Genomic DNA, 26,136 nt, shown 5'->3' with positions numbered 1-26,136 from the left:
AGACAGCAGGGAGTGGTTCCCAGTGCCTCCCGTGAGAGTGGTGCCCACCCAGTCGTCTGGCCTTAGCCCAGAGGGGAATAATTGTTGATAAGTGCAAAGGTTTCACGCTTCGAAAGGACAGCTTTCCTTACTGGATCTGAGAGCAACACCATAGAGATGGAGTGTCTCACCACCCATCCTGCCTGTCAGGGCAGGGGAGCAGCTGTCATTAACAGCTTTAGCAGAAGGCGTGGTGTGCTTGACTACTCATTTGTAGTGAGGTGTTTTAATGGGTGTCTGCACGTCCCTCTCAAGGGAAAGAAACGGCAGCAACCCTCTGCAAGCCATGGCTCCAAAGCATCTCATTGATTCTTTAACAGGAGAGAGGCCAATGGGAGTGCAGTGCTGCGGATGAGCAGCACCTTGTTAGAGCTTTTGGGGGGAGGCAGGGCTCATTGCATGCACAAGCATTTTATAGTAACTCCTTATCATGTGTCATTAGTCAGGATGTGCCAGGACCTCCCACACAGAAAGTGCAAGTTGCCTTTACTTACTGTTTGCAAACTCCTTATCATAAGAGAGAAGAATCACACAGTGCAGCAACCAGACTGGGATCCGTGGCTGCTAATTTGGCACGTGTGCGCTCTTGTCCGCTTGAATAGAGAAGCGTGGTCTGCCATGGCATCCCACACAGCAGGTATTGATGGGCTAGAGCTGGGAAGAGCTTAGGCAGCAAACTGCTAGCGTAGGGATGTTACCATGTCTTCTTTTCATATCCTCCTCCTAATCCTCAGTGAAATGAAAATTCCGTCATCTCTGGTGGGTTTAACCAGTACCACCCAGCTTGTTCCTTGATGTTTCTGTTTTTCTGGGATGATGACACCAAATGCAGTATTAATTCCTTCATACTGTGTGTTGTGTTTCTGTCCATCAGGGTGCGGGTGAAGAAGCACTCACGCTTTGAATTCTTTACAAAGGAGAAGAGACATCTTGGTTAGGGTCAGGTAGTCGTATAGTGTTGCCCATCTTCTTGTTGGACAACAGTAGTGTGTCCTTGTGCTTGTAGGTGAGTTTTGCCATCTCTGTTTAACATGAAGAAGCCGAGACCTGGAGACGCTTGCCATGATCACATGAGGACGATCTGGTGCTGTTCTCGCTATTGCCAATGGAAGCAAGAGCTGACCTTGACTTAATCATGGAATTTCCTCCTTTTCTGCCATCACCTTACAGTGAACTGAAAATGAGACAGACGGTCTCATTTTAGAAGCCTCATGCTGATACCTTAGCTAGGAAAGCTATTTCTTTCCTCATCCTTGCTAAGCATTCATCTGTTTGAGGGTGTTCTCCTTGCAAGGTCCCAGGAATACAGCAGTGCTTGGGCTTTTGCAGAGGCCCAGCAGTTGCTCAGTGTGGTGAAAAATGCAAAATTTGGTTGTGTACGGAGGATAGGACAAGATTCATAATTAAGTGATTGGAGAAAACAAAACCAACCCACCTACGTGACTCAGGCTTCTTATTTGAATAAAGCCCTAAATGTTTACTTCTAAACTGTATTATTTAATATGTTGTAGTGGAGTGTTTGTTGATGTAATGTAAGCAGTTTTCTCAAGAAAAAAGTGTCTGTTGGAACAGACCAGGTGGTTACTTGCACCCTTGACTTCGAAGTGGGGGAATACAGGATTAATTCTATCGAGTTTGTTGCAGCGTGCTTTTTCTTACAGTTAATGGGATTTTTTTTTTCTCTCTCTCTCTTTCAGACTTAACCAACATAATGACTGCTGAATATTAAGGGAAAACACAAGAAGGTTACATGTTTGGTTGTCTAATATTCTTGGATTTGATATGAGTCACCACATCTGTTCATTAGTATCATCAACAGCATCCCAGTTTGTATGCACATTGTTCACATTCCTATCTGTTGTGTTTGCAGAAATGACATTTCACCCTTTTTTCTAAGGGTTACGTTTTGATTTTCATATTATTTGGTTGCATGAAGTTGCCCTTTACAGTGGCTGAGGTTTATGAAGATATCGCATACTTGAACATGTTTTAGATTCCTTTTCTAGATAGAAAAGGTGTAACTCCAAATAATAGCATTCTAAATCAGCATTTTTTTAAAAAAACAAGTAAATCTTAGCACTTAGTCCCCTTCATATGAGAGTACAATATCTTCACCTACAAACATGATTTTAAATTTCCCTATATCCATACTTTATTGATTTCTTATCAGTTTACAACATAAAGGAAAAACTCTTCAGTTGAGATCACCGCCAAGTTCAATAATGTAATAAAATACCTTTCCTTATTAGAAGTACCTAGCTAGTTATACTCTTACTACTTCTCAAAATCATGATGTAATGTACACTATCTGACTTAGTTCCTATATGTGGAGTTAGTGAAAGTCTTTTTGTGTTTCTTTAGATTAATACAAGGATTTTTTCCAATGCCAACACAATTTGAAGTCATTCATTTGGATGCTTTCCATTTTTAAGCTTACTGTGATATAGAACCCTATGGGAAACCAAAAGAAAACATCAATTTTAAATAATGAAAGGCTTAAAAAAGGATGCTGTCATTCTGGCTTTTTTTTCCTTTTGGAAATAGAACTAGACTAGTAAGTAAGCATTCCAAATCCATTATTCTGTGTACATTATTGTTGCTATTGTGATAATAGAGATTTTTATTTATTTTTATGCCAGCTTTTATTGTGAAAACATATTTAGTCTGGTTTTATCAATCCTTGTTATGCTTGTCCTTGGAACATCTTTTGCGTATTCAAGGTTTGTAGTTGACGAGTTTACTGTAAAAAACTAAAAAAAAACCCACGACAAAAAAACAAAAAACAAAACAAAAAGAAAACAAAAAAATGTATTGTTTTTACAGAATAAATTTATTGGAATGTGTATTGGGAGTAAGGTTTGAGGTTGTAAGCAACTAAGTTAGCGTCATATTTGGCTTCATACGTGTAATAATGTGAGGTATTAATGTAAGTCAAGTATTAAAGCAAAACATTCTGTTAACATGAGTTGACCATAATAGATACAAGTGCAGGTGAGATCTTTATTTTTTCTGTACTTTGCCTTTTCTGGATAACAGGAGGTTATTAAATTCACCTTGAATGTATTCAAAGTTTCTTTAAAAACATTAGAAGTAACGTTGGAGGCTCAAGTATTGGTTTCTGAGACAGCAATGTCCTATTACAGCCCAACAGCTCTGGGATTGTTTTCTCGGGAGGACGCACTGGGATGGAGCTATCCCAGATTCCAGTGCACATGGAAGGAGCCCATGCCAGGGAGGCCGGGTGCTGGAGGAAGTCATTGCTAAGGTCCTTTTTGCCAAGAAGCATTGACTGAGATGCGCTGGGTTCATTTTGGAGGTGCCCCTTTGGCTGGAGGTATAAAACCGTGGGTCCTACACCTCAGTGTTCAACGGGAGAGTGGTAAAGCATGAATTTCTTGCTGCTCTGCAAGTCCCCTTGTGCAGGGTGCAACACGCATGCGCATGAGTTGATGCTTTCTTATTATCGATTAGGTTTAAAAAGACCATGAAAATTCCCTAAACCCAAACACCCAGAAGTCAACATCCCAAAACAAAGTGTTGCCGGTTCAAATATATCAGCTAATGCATCTGTGAGAAAGGCACTAAATGTACTGCTTTTGGTACAAATACACATAGAAGTCATAGAAATAGTTGTAACTGCAAACAGAAGCCTAAATTACACAAACTAAGGTTGCAGTATTTTCTGCTACTTGCTTATGACCAAACAGAATTAGCAAAAGTAGCTGCGCAGAAGAACACGGCCAAAACCCACTCCTCTCTGAAAATGCAGGCAGCGGTGTAAGGCCTGATCGATCGAGGTAAAACCCCTGCCCCCTTCACAAGCCCTTGTAAGCACATGCTTAACTTGAAGGAGATGAGCAGAATTAACAAACCTATATGATTTGCTTATCGTATAAGGAGTCTTACCATAACAGTTGATTGCTTCTTAAAAGATTTCTTGGGATTTTTAACGAGGCTGACCCACAAGACGTACTTTTTGACAAATAAAAGATGTGCATGTGACAGAGTTACGTATGTTAATTTTCGACACTTCAAAATGTTGACCTTCACGTTCTGCAGTAGCTCTGGACAGGGATTGCCAGCACTGCTATTCCTCAGTGTGTGGAGGCTAAACACTGACATCATTATTATTATTTAACTTCATGCAGTATTTCTAAAACTGTCAAAGCAGCTTACTTAAAAATAGCTACGTGAACCAGCAACTCCACTGCAGCACAAAGTCAAAATGTTGAGAAGCGGTACTGAAGGCAGTCGTCTTTATTTTCCCTTTTTTGAGTAGGACAAACAGAACAGACTGTGCAACTTCACGCGATTGTCCAGTTTTACATATCTGACACGCTTCGTTTGGGTTCCATTTGAGCAGTTCAGTTACATCCCAACCCAGTGATGTACATTGCCAAAAGGAGGAGCTGAACAGTTGTGCTATTCCGTTTTTTCTTCTTGTTTTGTTTTCATAAAAAACTCGGGCTTGTTGACACACCTGTAAGCCAACAGCTGGGGAAGAATCCCATACATTATGTTCAATATCAGAAAAAACTGTTTGGCTTCTTCAGGGACTCTGTAGATGTAAGGAGTTCGAGCATGAAGAGAAGCACCAATATGGGAAAATTGAGCCTGTGGTGTGTATATAACGTATAAATTAAAAAAAAAAAGGGTAAAGTTGATGTATATTTTGGAAAGACAGGATAATCTGCATGCAAATATGCATCTCCAGTGACATTTGCCAAGCCAACCCTTTTATTCCAGAATTATCCATCATACTTTTGCACAATGGTATAAAAATACAGTCTAAACCGAGATCATTAATATCTTGGCATAAGAGGCAGAAGAGGAGCTGTCAGTACCATGGTAGGAGGTTTATTTTATGCACATGGTGGCCCTGATCTTGACATCAGGTGTAGGATTTCACCCTTGGCTTACGGGTGATTGTTGGTGCAGCCGAGTCCCTGCTCCTTCCCCAGGCAAATGGCCAGGGAGGCGTCATCACCGCGGAGGTCTGCACTCCCGAGCCTTGGCCCAGTAGCGGCGGTAGGACTCACACCCACCTGCCTAGGAATGTTGTGTTTGGCATCGAGGGGAAGGAGACAGACACTCGCTCACTCTGAATACAGTTAGAAAATAAAATCTGGGAAACTACGTTAGTTTCTTTTTTTAAAAAAAAAAGAAAAAATCTTAAACCCAGTCTTCCAGATTCCAATCCCAGATTTCAGAAAACATCTGCAATATTTGGCTTTTGGGCTGGGGGTGGTTCTGAAGTACAGATGAAGATTATAGTGAAGGTTATACGCAAATACAAGCTCGCTGGGCTGAAGCGTATTTTTAGCATAAACAAACATTTAAAGATAGAAGCGTCAGGATAGTCGCTGTCTTTTGTCTCCATCTGTTACCTGCTATTTCAAGCCACGGCTCGTTCACGTTAACTGTTGTGTGTCTGATTTTTTAATTATTATTCAGTTAGTTTGCAGTGGAGGAAATCTGAGAAGAAAAGCGTCAATGTGATCTTATGCAGAGGAGGAGAAAGGGACACTGGGATTTTATTAGCGTAGAGGACCTTGTGGTCACATCACATCCTCCGTTCTGGCTTTAGCAGGGCTTTTGGACTCACAAAGAACACAGTTCTGTTCACAGTTAGCAAAGTAGAAAGGTAAATTCAGTGCAGGTGTTTTTAATATGCACCCCTCCAGCAAAAGGTTAGGCTGAGACCATGCATCAAACCAGAAAAGGAAAACGGGTCTCAGGTGATTCTAACCAGCTCCACTTCATAGGGAGAGCTGATCTAGCAAACCTGAGTCAGGAAGCAGGGTAATCAGTGAAATCAAATACAAACACTTCAGCAGAGTGCCACTTAGCGTGTTTCTGTAAACAGCTATTGCACAGGAAACAGATGTTCAGGGGAGCACTATCAGCAGCCTTTTTATATCAGCCTCGTAACTCAGTCTGTCTCTTGCAGCCTGTTTGTTCTCACCTACTTTGAGCAGGGGCTACCTTTGGCACTTGGGTGGTCTTGCTCGCATCCCTGTTTCCTCACCTTGGGAGCAGTCTCAGCTCAGGCAGCCACAGTGTTAGTGCTCAGCAGCGATGGCCTCGTGTTACATGAGGCTTCCCAAGAAGACATGAGCCTCCATCAAGCTTCAGGTACGAGGCTTGGGGTTGTCATAGATCTACTTACACACTAATAGCCTCCTGGTGATGTTTTAGTGTGTCTTCTGGGGTGAACAAGGTGCTAAGCTACTTTCTTCTCTATTGAGGGTTGTGGTACCTGCCTGTCCCCGAGAGTAGCTGGCTGTGCATTGTAGTAGGCTGATAGTGAATTTACAGTAAGTTCATAGTAAACAGCCTCAGAAAGAGTTGTAAGGGACTCCTTCCGAGAGCCCTGGAACTTCCATAGCCTCCTAGATGCCTTTGAATATCTAAGCCTTATTTGTGGTCTGGTCTCTTGAAGAAGTTGTAGCACCTTTAGTGAGCTTTGAGCATTATGAAAAAGCACTTTGTTCTATTTGTAACCCATGAAGATATTTAGTAGCTAATGATGCACCATATAATGAAGTTCTTGCTTATTAGATTTGTATTTCAACATAACACAACAGTTTTCCCTTTTGTTACCAGGGAGGATGTTTAGGTCTGTTTAAGTCACTTTTTTAAAATTTGATTTGCCTCTGTGGAAATCATTATATGTTTCTTTTCCGTGACTCTACTTTGCTTTTGCTTTTATTTCCTCAGGTTTCCAATCTTGAGGCAGGGATGGAGGGCTGGGGGGTGTCCTAAAGCCAATCTCTCCCTCACTCACCAGTAGCCCAGTCCTGTTCTTTTTCCAAGTGCCAGGCAGCCTTGCACCAAATCCGTAAGACAAGGGAAGAGCTGCTGGTTCCCGCAGCTCCCTGTGCCTGTTGTGCAACAGGCAGGCCCTGCAGGGAGAGCAGCCCACAGTCTGTTGTGTTACCTCGCCGGGATCAGGTCCTCTCAGCGAGTGAGCTGTTCCTTGGTATTTTCTGTTAGTGAACCCTCTCAATGCAGAGAATGAGATCAGACCTCTAAACCTTGGCTGAGAAATCAACTAAATGAGATTCTGCAGGTGAATTTCTAAGGTAGCCTTATCTGTCCAACAGAGCCTTCGTTAACCTCAGAGCCTTGGCCAGTCTGCTGATGAGGCTGTCCCGCAGCAACTGGAAGCTGCTTAGTGCTGGACATAGTAGTGCTCAGCTCTACAACTGGCATATGCCTGCTGCTCAGGAAGCTGCTCTTGTCTGTATGAAATAATTTGGATTTGCATTCTTCTACAATATTTTTTTGCCTGTAGGCAGTGCTTGGAGTATTTCTTACCCTGCAATCAAGAAAGCCCTCCAGCTAGAGACAGACAGGGCACCGGGCAAAGATTAGGAGCCTTCCTTCTCTCTCTGCCTTCTCTCAAAAAATGATTAAAAGCAGGCAAGGACTGTAACGAACTTTGGAGGGGTTTGGACCAGGTCTTCTGAGCCTGAAGAAAGTTGTGAAATAGAGTGGGGAGAGTGACCAAGAGATATGGTCCCTGGCTTTAGGTTCGCTTGTAGACAAAAGGCACTGCAGGAACTTGCCATCAAAAATGGCAAGATTGAGGGAAAACACTTTGGTGGAGATGGAGTAGAGAAATTTCTACGTCTGAGGGAGCAGGGAAGGGAAGAGGGCTATGGAGTTGGTGAGACATCGGCACTGCTATAGCTCTTCATACCATCTTGTGGGGCTCCCTTACATAGGGAAACACTGATTTTTATCAAGTTCACAGAGGCTATTCCAGCCCTCTTGTATAATCGAAGGTCCTGGTACTTCAGTTGTGTAACATTTAAAGGGCTCTTCCTGAAACTTCAGGAAGTCCAGTGAGGGTCACAATCTGGGCTTGGAGTCTGAATGTCAGTTAACAGAGTAATTCAAGCTGCTGAGAGTTGTATATAATTCAGAAAAGCAGTAAATATTTCCCTTTGTGTGAAAGGCAAGGCACTTTAAGAGGCTCTTAGTTTAGATGCAACACATGGCATTTCAAGATTTGTTTTTGTAAAAAGTACGCTTCATAATGTAAGAAAAGAAAATATTTAAAATCCCTGCATTCCCCACGCTATAGGAGCAGTGCTCGCTCCCTGGGGGCAATGCCTGCAGTTTTCATCATTAGACATTTACCTTTTTTGGACCTTTGTGCATAACAGAAAGCAAAGAAAGAAATACTTCACGGACAACTCTGGTCTTAATGATCAACTGCCAGTGTTTTAACTTGAGAAAAGAGTAGAGAAACCTGGGAATGTGTTTTGTGCCTCAAAATGACCACAACAAAATAATACAGAAGTCAGCCCTCAATTCATTGTCACACATTTTTTCTTAACCTAGGTTGCTCGCAGTTCACCAAGTCAAATCAATTTAAATCCTGTTCAGTTGTGCAATGACTGCAGTGCGTTAAAGTCAAAACTACGAAAAACCCACCCCAAAATTAAAGAAATGGTTTTGAATGAGGAGAAAATACCAGAAGTGTGCAGCAACATACAATTCTCTTAATTGTTTTTTGTCAGCCTGTGGTTTTGCTTGTGCCTAGGAAAGGCTTTGAAGAGTAAAATGGGAAATTCTGAGTGTTAGCTTTGGGTTTCCAGTGGCTTTTTCTCCTTGTCTAACGTGTAAATCGACATTATCCTGAAGCCGAACCACAAGGGACAACAGAGGCATTTTAGGCTTCAGCAACAAAACGTTGCATGTATTAACCATACAGCTAAAAAGTACAAACTGTAATTTACATCCAAAAAAGTGAGTGTTTGTAATGGGAAACATTAAAAAAACAAACAAACAAAAAACCCACAAAAAACCAACAAGAACAAACCCAAACAAACAAAAATCACCTCCGAACTGGAGGGCTGAGCTTTTGGTAAGTTTGCAAGGTTGTGAGTGTCAGCATGCTCTGACTTCTGGTTTTCTTTTCCTTGTGCTAAATAATCTTTGAAGGAGTGGTTTCTTTCCTGACTGACTGGGGAATTCATGAAACCTGAGTAATCTGCCAGTAGAGAGAGGTTCCTGACACTGGCTTGCCTACTTTAGCTAGCTTGTGCTTTTTTTAGATTAGATTTGGGCCAAACCCAGTTGTCTGATATTTATGATACCTTTTGAGCATCTCACCATCATCGGTATGCTTGCCAGATTCTGTTTTGATATAATTCAGTCTCTCAAGATTCTCTATAAACTGTTTAGACAGTCATATTCTCTGTGATAGTTTTTCACCAACAGAAAATAAAATGTCACTCCTCCACCCTTACTGGGCAGTTAAGCTGAATTGTAGTTTGTATCCATGATTATCTTGGGCTTGAGGAACAACGTGTTGGTCTGTGTTTGTCTGGTAGTGGTACTTGAATTACACGTATTGCCACATGCCTGTGTTCTCACTGTTAACAGTATTATATGCATATTTTCTTTATGTTCTGGATGCTCAGAGCACATTTCATTTCCCATGATGCAATACAAATCAGTTGTCATTCTGTCTCAGCTGTTAAATGGTCATTCATGTGTCAGGAAATCATTTACTAGTTCCTGATGAATTTGTTCATTCAATCTTCTTGTAACTGTCAGCACCATCTAATAATTAACTACAGTTGTTTATTTAGGAGAGTCAGAACAGAATGGGTTTAAGTACGATCGCTGCTCTGCCTTTAGCAATCTGAGTGTGTCTTAGCGTTACTGTTGTCTGTGGCCCAGGAGGGTTCCTAGTGTTACATCAACATCATCAACTGATATTGTCCATTTTGCGTAACGAGTAGATAACCTTTCCATTTAGTTTCTTTCAAGCTACCTCAGCCAACACACTTTATGGAAACCACGTATTATACTTTTTTTGGTGGCTTCGCTTTTGTTTTTTTATATAGCTGACTCCTACAGCCTTAAGATGCTCTTCCTTCGTAGTCTCAGCTAAAGTGTGTGTGGTGCTTGATAAGGCTTAAATAAGCCAAATAAAAAGATTCTGCAGAAGGAGAGAAGTCTACTAAAGCAAGAATGCAGTCATTTAAAGATGGACAACAGCTTTGATTCTCCACTCCTTTAGATTAGTTTTCTACAGATATAAAAGGCGATGTGAGTTAAAATGGCATAAAACCTGCATGGGAAGAAGGTGCCCTGTACCCCTTATTTATTCCATAGGTCTCTCCTTATTAATTTATAATTTAAGAATGAACATTTTACAAAGAAATACCTGAGCTAGTCCTCCAGCATGTATGATGGTTAAATCGGGCATCCAGGAACAACCAGGCACCAGCAGGCCATACAGAGCAATCACATAGTACGGCACAGAGTAGAACATGTATGCCAGCATCTGCGTTTTAAACAGAAGTATTTAGTTGGTTTTTCAGTGTAAGGGACATGCATTTAAAAACTAGTCAGCTGCTGACTGAGGAGCTGAGACTATTCCAAGCTACACTCCTGGCAGCAATGGTTCCCAGGTTTTTTTTCAGCTTTAACTTTGAGAAAAGAACTAAAGACTTGGATGCTGTTGGCTGGATCCAGCTACCCTAAAGCCTCCACTAAATTGACAGCTGCTGTCTCTTTGCCCCATCCAAATCCACTTCATCCCAGGAAATATTTTCCCACCCCTTTCCACCTTGAGACCATGCCAATAAGCATGGCTTGACCTAACTCAGTGTCCATTTCTCAAGCGCCATCGCACTTTCTGCTGGGAGATGCGCGGTACACTCCAGGCCACCCCTTTCCCAGAAAGAACAGATCTAGCAGAGATATTTGGGTTCTGCTCACTGGCCCGCTCATGAATCCTCTCACCGCTTCAGGCTGTGTCCCCATGGTGCACGAGGGGTTACAAAAGAATGGCAAATGGTACAAAACTAAAGCACAACATTCCCTCCTCTGCAATGCCTGTGTAAATAGGGCGTGTAAAAAAGTGTAAAGCTTCAAGAAGTGGGTCAGTGGTGACAGAGGCATAATGTGAGCTTTTGGAATCTAGTCCTGCTACGCTCCTTTTGCTCCATTATTCCAGACTAGAAGTCTATTTTGCCCTTCTAAGGAAGGGGAATGATAATAAAAAGCATGCAGATATGTTTCATGGGATACATTAAAAGAAGCTAAAGAAAGCCTCAGTAATTAGGATGTGTAACTCTAGGTACTGATTTGAATCTAAGTTAAGCTTATCCCAAGGAAGAGCTGGTACCCTGTAATGGCTGTGGTAGAAAATATGAAATACTGTTTAACTTGCCATGAACAAATACTTCCCTTATTGTTCTTGTCATCTGCGAAACCCGTGGCTTCGTCTTTTTGCCAGTTAACAAGTTGCTTCGTAACACTCCATGCTCCACAGTCAATGCTTTACCTGAAGCTTAGGATAGGCAGCAGGATCTTTTATATAAGGCTCGTGAAGTTGAATATATAGCCGGCAGAGTTCAGCAGGGCAGTCCAGAGCAATCTAAGAAGAATTTTTAAAACCTCCTGTGAACAAAGATTTGTTCTAAAATGAGTGAACCCAACGCCTGCTACCAGCCCTGAAAATGCACCGGCGGTCTGCAGCACCGCTACCCTGGGGGCTTGCTCAGAATCTGTTGTGAAGGTGAAACGCAGCCTCTTCTCAGCTCCTGCTCAGAGGGTTTGCAAGGAAATGCTACCAGCCTGCTTTAATGATTTTGGCTGGAAGATAATTCAGTCAGTTGACTATGCTGTAGTAAAAGTATAATTGCTATTGATTGCTCTGATAAACAGACTTTGATCCTAGAAAATGAACTTTCCAATGGAAAATTGCTCAAATAGTGGAAACTTCAGGTTAAGCACCCAATTTTAGGATAGCAAGCGATGGATGTAGTCCAAGAAAAGAACTGCATTGTGGCAAGGTAGCAGTGGAGAGCAACGCGGGGAGAGGTGTTACTCAATATAATAATTCTAAAAAGAGAGTAGCTAAAGAGATTACTGGATTTTGCATTTCTGCAGAAAGAACCAGGTTCCCACTAAATATGAAGTTGCAGTGGTTCCTTTTCCTTAACACTACTACAAAAAAATAAACTATTGTAAGTGAGCTGGCAATCTGTGTCAACAGCTGTCACAAAGTGTTTCATGGCAGGGCATTGTTAATGCCCAGATTACAGGACTGAAAAGTAAATTTTGCACAACTTAATTTCATGTGTATTTGTTTTCTGACTTTCAAGGGGGAAATGCAAAGATTTAAAACCATTGGATATTCCTCCCTGTTCTTTTCCAACATGGGCATCCAAGGAGGAAGTCTGGATGGGCCGTAATGGATGAGCTATAATGGATTATGTTTTATTAGCTTTTTCAAAGTCACAGTTACTGCAGCTTACTGAGAAATGTTCAGTTGATCTCTGTATCTTTTAAGTAAGGCCAGTAAGCAGTCCCTGTTTGGTAAAGGAAAAACATAGCGAAATTACCACACTCTCAAAAAAATCAGAAAAAAAATTCCTCTGAGAAATGAAGAGGTGGGATTGCAGAACCAATTTGGATGTTAGAGTATGAGATTAACATTTCCCACAGTGAAATTATAGGTAAAAGAGCTGCTGCAGGTTAATCGGCTGCGCTCTGATGTAGTGTGGATCTATAAGAAATGAAGTGGTCTGTGACAAATTAGAAGAAAGAAATATTTTTAAGGCAAGTTTTCAGGGAAACAGCATAAGATGAGAGAGTAATGTGAGCAGCCGAACTACAAAAGGACAATCTGCCCTAGGTAAATAAAATGTTGCTTGGGTACTTGTCATCTCTTACTTGAATTATTCTAGACAGGATCAGATCTACGTATCGAGCAAGCTGGCAGCTGTTTAAGACACCCAAACATTTGGGACTCTGTTCACTGAATGATCTACAACTTCTCTTCTGCCTAAGACAGCAAATGCTTTAGAGCTGACAAAGGACTGGAGGTACCTACTACTGGATTTTTCTGCTTCAAGCATTTTTAGTACTAATTCATTCCCTCAAATTTTAAATCACTCAACTATGCTTAAAAAGCAAATAGTTCTTTAAAAATCAGCTCTTAGTCAGGAGAAACAACATCTCATTTAGGTAACACGGATAACTGTTCTTTTCAGGTGTAATGTTCTCCTGTATCTCATGCAGTGTAAATTAACTGTGTTTCCTATGAATTTTAACTATGCATCTCTGTTCAGAAAAACATGAATACAGATTTAATTTAGTTGGTTTGTCTCCATGTTCTTGGACATAAATGTAATATCGGACCAATGAAAACTCTCTTAGGTCATGTTGTTCTGCACTTGGGATGCTCTTTACCCTTGTGGTTGTGCACCTACTTTCTTCTGAAAAACACACTTTACACAGGGCAAAAATGGAGAAGCAAAGCACCACAAATTATCACAAATAGTCAATTTATCCTTTAGATATCTAAGGCCTAGTCCAGTCCTGAAAGTCACAGAATTTCCCTTAGCCAAAATGTAGATACTTTCATTACAGACACAACGATCTAAAATTTTAAAGTATGACTGAAAATTAAGAGGCCAGAATATTAAAATATCTTCAACTTACCATACCCCTAAATATGCAAAACCCCGTTGCTAGAATGAGGTATGCAGCTAACATTAAATCTATTGGTCGTCTTAAGAGTCCTTTCTTCTGGACTTCCTGAACCACCTGCAACACAGAACATTTTCAGTAAGTATATCCTGGTTCTATATGCTGTGTATTCAACTCCAGGTCAGTCCCTACAAGGAGGGTGAAGCAGGGGCACGTTGTGATAGAAGCAGTTTGTTCTCGGTTACATTCCCCTATTTATCCACTGATTTCAGATACCGAAATATTTCCACATCTAAAAAGGATGACTCTGGACTTTAAAGAATGCAGTGAGGAAAATTAATCTGAATAAAATGTGGAAATGGATGGATCCAGCTAAAGCTGTTTCAAGATATAGTTTACTTTCAAAGCAGCCTACACCAAATGAAATACTATTCTTAACTCTGAGATCACGTAAGGCTTTAAAGCAGCAGAACTAACTTGTTCAAAATTGTCTTGTTAATTGGAATTAATTTGTTGTCCTGAATGTCCCTATGTAGAAAAGCTTTGGAAACGTAGGTTTGTCTCAAGCATTAAGTTCAATACACTTTGCAAAAGGACTGTTTGGAGGAACAGCAAAAGGAGGGTCCATCTCATTATTGAGAGTGCTGGTTTTCAGCAGCATAAATTAAAAGCTTTTATGTGGCCAGTTGAGTTCTCTGCTCATTCAGTGACCAAATAATATCTCTTCTGGTGTAATCCACACATGGAGACTGAAATGTGTGGAGTATCCTCATTTAGTTCTTTGATTACTGTATGCTATGGATTCCTCTAAAGCACTTCTCGGCACCTTGATCTGTTCTGTGCCTCTCTTCCTCTGCCTCGGCACAGGAATTCCCCCTCCTGCATCGCGTGGGCAGGTGTGAGGGGTTAACACAACAGTAGCGAAGGCCATACAGATACCTAACGTGGAAGATGGCTTGGAGGAACCAAAGTCATTTCTCTGCACACACAGTAGAACTTAAGACCCATGGAAATAATTTGTTAGACTTTCAGCACTGTGTAGTTGCAGTCAAAATTGTAAGCGTATCAGAGTATCTTTCTATAGTTCAAAGGGGAAACTTCCCCATTTATGTGTTACTCATTTCCTCTTCCTTTTTATTAGCCATGTGTTGGCATGCAGACAGCGAAAGAAAAACCTACTTCCTTCCTGTTACACACTTGTGGAATTGTCTCCAAAACACGAAACAATAATTAGGATGTAAAGGCACAGTTAAAAGTACCTCGGGATCAAGATATTCACAATAAAGTCATTGAAACAGGAGAGCCAAACTTGCAAACGCAAAGTTGCAATTCTTGAGTAAGAACTGTAAGATCTGAATTGTACCTTGACAAAAATAAGGCTATTTTCAACACATGGGCTGTGCCTTTCATAAAGCTCTTTCTTTTTTTCCTTTGAAAGGATCTTCAGGGAAAAAAAGATACCTTATTTCTTTTTCAAGCACAAAGAGCAGGTCTTGTTTTGGCAGTATGGTGTCATTTCACATTATTTAAAGACTGGTTGCAATATTAACTGCAAAGAATATCTATATTCTAATATTTATTCTGTGGCTGCTGAGCCACTTTCAGATGCAGACTACTTAAAAATAACGGAAAGCTTGAAGATTGATACATTTTCTTTCCACTTTTGTCAAACTAGGAAGCTTTTATGTGTGTATATATGTTATCACTTCTTCTTTCTAAAGGTATATGAGATGAATGTGCATATTTACGTGATTGCAAAGCCACAACAGAACTTTGTACTTGGAAGTTTGGGAGACAAAGCCAATATTGGTGGAAATAACCTTTTGTGCAGTACAAGTTTGTCAAATTGCCAAGGTACAGAAAACTCACCTTTTTTCCTCTTTGCACACACTTATGCAAACAAAATGAAATCACAAAGCCTAAAGAAGCAGAAGCAATTATTTAAAAGACAGTATTGCTTTGCTGACAGAACAGCTATGTAGTAATTTTGCCTCTCCTTTTTTTTTTTTTTAACAGCAAAGTCACATCAATACATGCTAAAATGAATTGCATGTTACGTGCACTGGCCGAGTAGAGATGACCTGCCACAGGTTTCCCATCTATTGCAGACAGTGTTGAACTCTGCACGCATTTCACCAACTCTGCTGTTTCTTTTGTGCAGCAAGGAAGCACATCGATATGCTTTGCAATATCTCTCCCTTCCAGGAAAAAGCTATTTTCTTCTGAGAGGCTCCTTACAAAACTGGTTTTAAGGAATCAGGATAATCGTGTGTGCTGTCCGTAAAAGTCAGTCCCTTCAGAGTTCATGTGCAAATCTGAAATTGTGTGTATTAATTCTGTTAACAAGTTTTGAATTACATTAAACTTTTTTGAGCTGATGTAGATAAATCTGCTGGGCTTTGTAAATACTGCAGCACAGCTTGGTTTGACTCTAAAGGAGGATGTAACTCCGTTCCTCTCGCAGGCACCCACCTCTACTGGAAAAAATACAGAACTTGATTACCCTCTTCTCTATCCCCACAGTGATTTTCTTTTTTGACTTACTGGTTTATACTAGTGTTATAGCAATGAATACATAGACTGAAAGAATATACCTTGCTTTCGTGTAAGTATTTTTATATATACTTGCACCATCATGTTTAAAAGCATTATTAAATTTCCTTCCTAAATCTTATAATACCAACTCTGAATAACTATGGCAGAAGTTCAATTTTACACCTAATTGCACACAATCTATTGAAAGAGAACTAAATATCCTCAGGATTTACAGTGATTAGCTAACCGGTTAGAAGCATTACACAGTGACTTTCCAGAAACAATACTTAATTTAGGATTCAGGAAGCTGTATAAGAAATGCATGAGTAGTCCTGTTAAGATTTAAAGGCATTTTAAGGTGTACAGTTATTGAACACAGGCATTTATGCTTGTATATGGAGCATAAATTAGCTGTGAAAATAAAATGACTTTTAAAAAAGAAAGAACTTAGGAAAAGTAGGAAGCCCCAGCTAAAGAAATCAAAGCTTTTTCTGTGACCTTTTGAACAAGGAAGTTTAGGTTTACAAGAAAGGATTCAGTAAGAATTGCAACATTAAATTTTAGAATCTCCAGCTTTTTATGTGCTCTCTGCTTGAAATTAAATTTAAAAAATAGGTTTCTCTGGAATATTTACTGAAGTAAAATATCAAACCCTAGCTAAGCAGTTTAGCTCCTGATAAACATAGGAGACAGGGCTGTATTTCAGCAAATAAGCAGTCTGTCGTGTATATTAGCAATTTCTGTGGTGTTCTCAATAGCAGGAAAAGAAACTGAAATCGCCACCCATTGTCCGTGCAAAGGATGTTCTCACTAATGCGTACGGCAAAAGTCATCATTGCTACCTTCAGCTACACTTAACTCCTCTACTCTGATGACTCTAAAGAATGTGTTCCTGGCCAGAATTACTGACACTTTTAGATAAATTGGCTCAGATTGCTTCAGGATGGGATGTGTGGCTTCTTATAAGCTTGTCTGAAGGAGGGTAGAAGAGGGCTGGGCACCTGAAGCCCCCCTCAATTTGCCTTTCATAGGGATTTGCCCTAAAAACGGTGATTCTGTAACAGTTCTTCAAACCTGAGACGATAGGACTGTCTGTCTATATCTCTTTCCTACTGAAGAATCATGGATGAACGTTACCTCTTATACACTTCTGTTATTCTGTGCCCCAGGCTATTGCCCCTGAGTGCCTGTGAGCTATGGAATAGGAACCAACTCCTTCATTGTCAGTGTGTTTTCAGTTACAGAATGAGTCTGACTGAGACTCATGAGCTCTTGTGATGCTGAAATATTGATTATATCACAACTGATACGGTGTGCCGTGGCAATAAACTGGCTCGCTTATAGCAACAAAGAGTTAAAAGATCTGTTCTGTACTTTGTATTATTTTTTTTAACGTAAAACAACACATAAACTATTACTGCATTTTTGATTGCTCAGTTAATCTCATTACATACCAACTATGAAATTCAAAGGCAAAGGTCTAAGGAGCTTTAAGCAAACAGGATTTTTACGGGATTTTTTTTAATAAGCGTGTAAATAATTTTCATATCAATTAATGTAAAATGTTGTACTTGTAAAATCTAATATTGCAGAACGCATATACAAAAAACTAGTACTGTAAGTCATCTGCAGTAGAGTTTCCTGCAGAGCTTCTATAAGGTTTTTATGGTGCTTTATGAAGCTGGTATATGTCAATATTTTCATCAGCTAAGGAACTGAAACAGTCAGAAACTGAACAGACGGTAGTAACAGAATTACACCTAGAAATGAGTTATTTACTCTATACATGAGGTTATTTTGATTTTTCTTTACCTCATCATAACAAAATGGTCCTGCACTATAGATATTCTCTGCACAGCCCAGCAGCAATTGTTGTAACTGTGATGAGTTAAAGTAGATGCCGCAGTCGCAGAGGGAACTATAAAATTTAGGAGAAACAGCAAGCGTACTTCAGTTTTCCAAATGGTAGCCAATGCTTACATACAATAGTATTACCTTTACTGGAGTGTCATGAGTCACTGAAGGCTGGTTATAAATTCGGAACCCGGCCCATATGGGAAGGCAAATATATGGTACACTTAAGAAAAAGGCAGGAAACACTTTTGTTCCGTATTTGCCTGTTAAAAAATAATTATAAAGTGTATGAGAATTTGTAAGCTGTGTGGCAGAAGAGTTTAAATAACCTATGTAATATCAAACCTGAAGCAGCTATGGTAATATAAACATAGACTATTAGAAATTGCTGTTAAAGCAACGTACAAATCTTGTTGAAAAACTATGTGCTCAATAGTGAGAGTCACAGGTGACAGAGCCTATTGGAGAGAAAGCCAGTTTGGAAATTAGAGGGGGTTTGAGGTGATAGGAAACCTCTTCTTTCACTCTGCAGTATGTAATCCTATAGGATGGGAGAGCTTTGCAATCTCTTGATGGATCCTGCTTCAAACAGAGCCCTCACTTTAAAAAAATGGAAAATATATCCATTTTTTAAGATCTGATGTAGCATTCATTTTCCAAAACCCTCATTTCCCCTATAGGTCTGTACTAATATTTGAGGAGGAAACATAAATTGACAGAGCTATCCTCAGCCTGGGTAAATCACAAAAACCTGTCTTTTACACTGGCTGCTCTCTATGACAGAAAAGAAGGCAGAAGGTATGCTCATGAGAACAAGTTTCTCTGCCTTCCCTACAGGAAAGGGGAGGAGATATTGTCACATTAATTGTGCCCTTTTCTCTGTGGTGTGTGTGTATCTACAAAGGAGGAAACTGGCCCCAGGCTGCACCACGAATATCCGTCCTCTGTCATAGAAAGCAGGACCACAGCAAGCTTTTCTAAAGCTGTCTACAGGACTTAGACCTGTCAACATTTTTCTCAGCTGAACACTTGACAACTCTTTATTAATTTAGGCTTTGCTGAAAAGGAAATCTTTAACTGGGGGGGGGCACTTGTAAAGGACCACCTGTCAGTAATAATGATGTAAAATTTTTTATTATAATTCTCAACCTCCAGCAGTGCAGTTTTGCAGTCATTTATGTTACAAATCTAGGAACATTAAATTTATTTTGAAAATTGAATAACTGCCAGATTTTACTTTCAGAGGTGATTTGGATGCCTCTTGTAAGCTGCCTGAAAGTTGGACTATTAAGTAAATTGTAAATGTTATGCAAAATAAGACATATTTATTTTTATGATACTAAGAAACAGCTACAGTCTCATTGCTCAAATCAAACCCAGTTTGGATGAAAGCCTTATGGGTATAACAAAATACAATATGTTATAGTTTTCCCTCAAAAACAATGCAGCTTGAAAGGGGACTTTTTTTTTTCTAGTCTCCATCCTCCCTTCCTCATATTTAAATTTTGAGATTTCTTGCATCTCTTTACTGATACTCCTAAATTTCTTGTTTCATATTATTACAGAAAGGAGCCAATACTGTAGTAAAATACAGATTGCGTAACGCTGAATGTAGAAAATGTTTCACAGGAAAAAGTTAGTGATATAAATTATGTCCTTACCCACAATGTTTCCAGGCATAAAGACAATGATGCTCATGACAATGGAACCCAGCCAATAGAGGCCAATGGTTCTGTAGCTTTGTCTGTTTAAAAAAAGAACACAAGACATACTCAGTGCACCGTCCCTACCCCTCGACATCATATATATCCCATACCCTCAAATATCACACTGATTGCCATGGTTGTATCTTAGCATGTAAAGGTTTTTAAATCTGTACTACAAGTCAACAGTGGGTTTTGCCTCTGAGAGGGGGGTATGGAGAAATACTACCGTTGCGTGAGAAGGTTATCACATGAACAGTACAGGATTTGTGCGTGCTTAGTTATTTGCCATCATGTTTCAGCCATCAGAACACCGGCTGCATGATTTTGCACATTACAGGCTGTACAAGACTATCAATTAATAATTAATTTCATTCTGGTAGTGTTTCTCTTACCAGTGAGTGCATTAGCCTCTGGAATTTAAGTACATATTTTATCCAAGTCTTTATTCAACAGCAAGAAATGTAAGGACCTATAGAAACAAGAATTTTCTCTTAAACTCCATGATATTCTCAAAAACTGGATGAGAGAATATCATCACGCTAAGCTAAAAATTATTCCTATCATAAGTATGCTACTTGAAAAAAAAAAAAAGGTTTTACATGGTTTTAACGTGCATCGTTCTTTCAGCTTTCTTTTTAACTAACACAAAGCATTCAGAGGGGCTACGCTCTCTGCTGCAGAGTGAAGAGAGACTAACTCAGTGGATTTGCTGGTCTTATTCACCTGAGAGAAAGGGTAACTTGGTGAGGTTTCCAATCCTGAAATTTTAAGAGTAATGCATTGGCCTAAGACATGAAACGGTCCTGAAAACAAACTAAATACTGCAGAGAAAATAGGTTATATGAGAATGCCAACAAGGTAAACAGTACAGAAATCAAAATTACTTACTCCCATGCAATAGCTGCCACCATCAACAGATACATCAGGTAATGAACGGAGCCATCCCAATAGCAGATCACGTGGCCGTACGCAGTGTTCAGATATGGCTCCCCCTAGGAAACATTCATTTTTAAAGAAGACAGTGATTAAAGGAAGAATAACAAATAATCAATTCATAAGGAACAGTCAGAAACAATTTCAGAAAAGTAATTGGTGTTCTTTAGGTCCAGGGGTACAGGTTTTGACTGTCAATACACTTTTCTAAGCACAAGCCTTATTTAGATAGGATCGGGTATAATTCCATCAGTTCTTTAGTTGCAAAGGATGTAAGATGGAAAGGAAAACTCCTGTGCATAACTTACAGCGTTGTTCTGCTACGTTATAGAAATATTACTCTTCCATTTTTTAGTGATAACAGCTACAAAATGCAGATACATTTAACACGGAACAAATAAAGATATGTTTAGCAACCTAGAGATCCGTAACAGCACTGAATATATTGATGGTGAGGTGTAACTTTGTACAGTCCAACTTATTTCATGCTGAAGTTCATGGAATCTTTTCAATGACTTTGGTGACTTTCCTACGAAGCTCTTACTGAGCTATTTTTGGTAGATGTTGATATTCAGCAGCCAACGGATTCTGCTGACTAGGTATCTGGCATCAGCATTTTTCAACCTACTTTAATTCCGTTTAGTAAAGTGATTAGGCAAAAATTAAGGAGCAATTTTGTTTCCTTCTTGATAATATTTTTAGGTACTGCAGTACGTGCCCACTTCTGAGTGCCGAGTATCTATGGCTTCCTGCAAAGGCGCAGTCTATTCAATTCCCACAGAAGTTAATACAGAACAGCATTACTTCAATTATAAGAAATAACATTGGAGATTGAAACGTATGCTATGTTTTCCAAATCAATCTGTGATTTCGGGTCAATGAAGACTTTGTCCATAATGAAACAGGTCAATGACCAATTTCAAGATGACCCTTTTGAATGTGATAGTGTCTGTTTTGTCTGTGGCAAAATCTATAACAAGCTATTTATAGTAAAGATTCTGTTTACATTTGTAAGTCAAAACAATTGTTTACCTCTCTCAAGTAATGAGTCATGAATCCATCAATAATTCCATCTTGTTCCAATCCAATGATTAGATTCACTACGCTGGTAAAGGCAAATACAGCATAAACTGGAATAAGATAAAAGGAAAAAAATGAATAAATCCATAAAAGCTTGGAATCATGCTGTTACTTCATAGTCTGATAAATCTAGTCAGGCAGAGATCTATTGAACTGGATGCATCTAATTTGAGGTCACAGATATTTAACACAAAATATGACTTTCCCACATAGCTTGACATTTTTTAATTAGTGGTTAGTCAACAAAGTTCTGGGGAAGCTTTTCTTAGGAATGTGAAATCCTGTAGAGCTGCAGGCACAGCCTCCATGGAGTCAGCGCCTGCAGAAAAGACTGTAGCCTTTCAAAAATCTTGGTCATGTGAAGTAACCAACCTTAACTGCAGTCATCTCTTGGAAAGGAGAAAGGAGGCAGAGAGGGAAGTATGACTTGCCATTCTGGGAGACGAGAAAGGCAAACTGCATCAGCCCCAGTGGTCCACAGGAGACCTATCTGCCAAGTTACTCCAAGACAGGAAATTTATTTGCAGTAGGTTTATGTTATTTACTTCCTTTGACATGAGTTCCTGGCCTCATGCAGAACACTGGGGACAGCCACCTACGAGCTGGAATGAGGAGGAAGGCAGACGGAAAAATACAGTTGGTTTGGATGCTGCTTTGCCTATGGGCCCATCTTCTACGTTTTCAAAAAACAGCCGTCTTTAATTCTAGATTTTTTTTTGCTATAAGGTAATCTAGATCTAAGTAATCAATCTCTCTTATCTTTTATGGCAAAATATCAATTTAGAAATGTGTGCCTGAGTCTGCAGTAAGCCTGAGCCAGGAATTGGGGTGGTTTGAGACTTTTTATGTATCACAAAAGCGAGTTAACACAGAAGCAGATGAGGAAAGAAAGAGGTCCAGAACATCTTGGGCTGCACGATGACAGGGGCCAAAACCTGCGACTTAAGGGAAAAGATCTCCAAAAGAAAAAGCAGCAGATGATGAACAAAGCTTTGGTACAGATAAGCCAGGAGAATGAGCTTAAGTTGAACATGTGTTGAGTTATGCAAAAGCAAGCCCCAGGGCTGAGTTGAGGCAGATAATATGCCAGCTGCAAACCTTAAAGATAAGAGGCAGGTTGTGTGGAAACAGGGAGGAAAGCCAAATAGGAACCTAGAAGACCCCAGCCCCCAAAACATCATAGGAAAAGCTGTGGACAGCAGGCAAAATGCACGTGGGGATGGTTCTTACATCGTAAGGGTATAATAACCCAGGTTTTTTTCTGCTTGGGGGCACCCAACTTGAGCTGTAAGAAACCAGCTCTGTGACAGAACCCAGGGTCCGAACTTTTCTTTAACACTCACCGGAGTGGGTTCTGAAGCCAAGCCTTAAATGTTCAATCGGAAATAACCATCACGCGTTATCATTTTTATATGTTAACACTTTGTAAATTTAGCTTCACTGTTACCAAGACATACCATAAAACAGCGGGTCTTTAGGAGGTTTTCTCTTGACAAGAACACGAGCCAACAAAGCAATAAAAACCAGAACCAGCAATCCAACTGTAACGATTACCCAGGAACTGTAAAAGTATTTAAAAAGACAAAAATTTAAAAGAGAGAGACAGAATTTTGTTTCTTCAATGTTTCTTACCAGCTATCCTCAAACACACGTGCTCTTAAAGTAACTTTTAATACTTTAAAAGACTGTTTTTAAAGTCCATCACATAGTCTGCCACAGTATTCATTTTACAGTTTTGTAGAATTTATGTGCCTGTCTTCTCACATGTGATTATCTAAAAAAAGAAAATACGAAAATAGCAAGATCAACAACATATACAGGGGTCTAGATTTGTCAGACTAAAATCAGATTACGTACTGGTATCTGCAAAAGTAAACAAAAATGATGGAAAACTCACAGGCCAGGGAGAGGTGAAAAGTCAAAGAGATTCAAGGCCGAAAAGGACACTAGGGACATTTAGTCTAACCTCGGCAATAAATTACCTACTCAGGAAATTACATATTCACGAATAAAACACATCAGTCCCCTGAAACAGGAGTAGCAGTGTGAAGCGCGTATCATTTTTGGAACAAAGCGAATTTGCCTCCTTCAGCAAAAAAAAAGACAAGTTAAGAAAATATGTTTGAAACTCATTTATAGATTGAGGTGTGTAAATTGTATTTAGTTCTCTTTAAGCTGTTTCTTAGTTTTCTTTAAGTTCTCTTTCTCAGTCTTCACTTTTGTGCTCATGTATGGTTAAAGAAGGAGGGGAAAGCTAGGTGAAAATCCAGAACCATCAGCTAAAAATATCTGATACCCGATTTTATAGATAATACCACTCTGTGTGAAAGAAAAGAAATTGCGTACAAACAAGTCATACCAGGACAACTTCAGCCTTACTGAAACGTGACTTCAAACTACTGCAAAAAAAATTGCAAGATCAAGTATTTCAGAATATGTACACACATAATTTCCGAGTTGGGGTGAGCAATACCAGCTTGTTGATTTATTTTGTGGTTTGAATCTTCTGGTAGTCTGTTTTCCCAGTGATTAATTTCTTCGTGCAATTACAGCTGTTAATATTGCTGTGGCTTTTCGCTGCAGCCTATCAATCCGAAATAAATATCGGCACTGAATCAAGTCAGTCAGCACGTGTTATTCAGCATTTCTCTAGCAGTGAGGAGCAAAAAATGAAGTGAGGGCCCAGAAGAAGGAAAATGAGGAAGGAACAGATGTAGCAAAGCATGATAAACACACAACTATTTGTGCGGTGAAGTTGCGATGTGCTGAGAGATCACAAAATACCACACGGAGCTTTAGAATCATAAAATAGTTTGGGCTGGAAGGGACCTTAACGATCACCCAGTCCCAATCCCGCTTGAACTGAGTTTGCTATGAAAAAAAAAGACTTTTCTTTCCAGACCCGCGGTTTATCCCGTTTTTTTGCAGAGCGGCTCCACAGAGCTCTCCTTGCGAAGCTCCCGAACCCGCCGCTCGGGACCTCCCGAGACCGATGGGTCCTTCTATCGCTTTTAAATAGACTCGGGCTTGGCGGGGGCCGCGGACCCGCGAGCGGGAGCGCGAACGTGCGGGGGAGCGGCGCTGAGGCTGTGCGGGGGCTGAGAAGGGGCCGGGGAGTGACGGTGCGCGGACTGCGAGTGGGCGGCTGAGCGGCACCGGGCAAGTGCGGGGCTGCGGGTGAGCGGGGCTGAGTGAGTGTGCGGGTGAGCGGGGCCGGGGGTGCTGAGTCTGCGGGTGTGCGGGACAGTGGGTGCAGCGTGTGCGGGAGGGCGGTGTGCGGGGCTGCGGGTGAGTGTGCGGGTGAGCGGGGCTGCGGGTCCACAGAGTCTGCGAACGTAGAAGTGAGCAGGTCTGGCGGTGAGGGAGTGCGTGGGGTGTGTGGGAGGGCAGTGTGCGGGGCTGGGGGCGTGCGGGTGAGCGGCAGCGCGGGCCTGGGGTGAGCGGGGCCGGGAGGGCTGTGGAGTCTGCGAGTGCGCGGGAGTGCGGGTGTGGGGGTGAGCGGGTGCCCGTGTCCCCCCCGCCCCGCCCCGCGCTCACCTGCCGGTGGCCGCCAGGCAGTTGAAGAGGTACGTGACGGGGATGGCGGTGAGGGACAGGACGAAGACGCCGGTGGCGGCCGAGGCGCTCATCCCCGCGGCGGGAGGCGGCGGCGCGTCCTGCCCAGAGCGCCGAGAGACAGGGACCGCCCCGCCCTGAGAGAGGGGAGGGGGGGGACCCGCCGGGGGAGGGGGAATGGAGGGGAAGGGGGGAAGAGGGGAAGAGGGGGAGAAGGAAAGGGAAAGAAGGGAAGAAGGAAAGAGGGAAAGAAAGAGGGAAAGAGGGAAAGAAAGAAAGAAAGAGGGAAAGAGGGAAAGAAAGAAAGAAAGAAAGAAAGAAAGAAAGAAAGAAAGAAAGAAAGAAAGAAAGAAAGAAAGAAAGAAAAGGAGGAAAGAAAGAAAGAAAAGGAGGAAAGGGAAAGACAGAAAGGAGAGGGAAAGAGAAAAGGAAAGAGTGAAAGGAGGAAAAAAGGAAAGGAGGAGAGGGAAAGAGAAGGAGAGGGAAAGAGAAAGGGAAAGAGAAAAGGAAAGAGGGAGAAGGAAAGATGGAAAGAGAGAAAAGGAAAGATGGAAAAGGAGGGAGAGAGGGAAAGGGAAAAGAGGAAAGAGGAAAAGGAGGAAAGAGGGAAAGAAGGAAACTGAAAGAGGGAAAGAAGGAAACTGAAAGGGAAAAGGAAAGAAGGAAAGGCAAAGAGGCTAAGGGAGGCGAGGGAAAGAGGGGAAAGGGAAAGAAGGAAAGAGGGAAAAGGAAAGAGAAAGAGGGAGAAGGAAAGAGGGAAAAGGAAAGAGAAAGAGGGAAAAGGAAAAGAGGAAAGAGGGAAAGAGGGAAAAGGAAAGAAGGAAAGATAAAGAAGGAATGGCAAAGAGGGAAAGGGCAGAGAGGGAAAGGGTGAAGAGGGAAAGGGAAAGAAGGAAAGGGAAAGAAGGGGAAGAAAGGAAAAACAAAGAAGGAAAGGGAAGGAAGAGAAAGGGGCCTCTGCCAGCAG

The 26,136-nt window shown here is 40.9% G+C and overlaps 2 protein-coding genes across 3 annotated transcripts in view; one reads left to right on the top strand and one right to left on the bottom strand.

Annotated features, from left to right (window-relative positions):
• The window catches only part of HDGFL3 (HDGF like 3), a 39,588-nt gene extending 35,232 nt beyond the window's left edge, over window positions 1-4,356 (top strand). The window contains exon 6 of the mRNA XM_054078272.1: window positions 1,737-4,356. Within this exon, the coding sequence (XP_053934247.1) occupies window positions 1,737-1,742 (6 nt within the window). The 3' untranslated portion in view covers window positions 1,743-4,356. The remainder of the gene's footprint in view (window positions 1-1,736) is intronic.
• On the bottom strand, window positions 1,784-25,305 carry TM6SF1 (transmembrane 6 superfamily member 1). 2 transcript variants are annotated; one of them, XM_054078270.1, is made up of 10 exons: window positions 25,152-25,305; window positions 23,072-23,175; window positions 21,567-21,664; window positions 20,490-20,593; window positions 19,557-19,639; window positions 18,037-18,158; window positions 13,519-13,623; window positions 11,354-11,446; window positions 10,229-10,348; window positions 1,784-4,653 (listed from the first exon to the last, which is right to left on the bottom strand). In XM_054078270.1, exons 1-10 carry the CDS (start codon window positions 25,241-25,243, stop codon window positions 4,462-4,464), a joined length of 1,113 nt encoding a protein of 370 aa, XP_053934245.1. In that variant the 5' UTR covers window positions 25,244-25,305; the 3' UTR covers window positions 1,784-4,461. The 2 variants fall into 2 exon arrangements, with proteins under 2 accessions (XP_053934245.1, XP_053934246.1); XM_054078271.1 differs by having other exon boundaries at window positions 1,784-4,533.
• Between the last annotated feature and the right edge of the window lie 831 nt (window positions 25,306-26,136).

Source organism: Cuculus canorus, chromosome 12 (assembly GCF_017976375.1).
Source record: "Cuculus canorus isolate bCucCan1 chromosome 12, bCucCan1.pri, whole genome shotgun sequence".
Taxonomy (NCBI): Eukaryota; Metazoa; Chordata; class Aves; order Cuculiformes; family Cuculidae; genus Cuculus; species Cuculus canorus.
The sequence above is the reverse complement of the archived record's forward strand: the minus strand, read 5'-3'. Positions and strand labels throughout refer to the sequence as shown.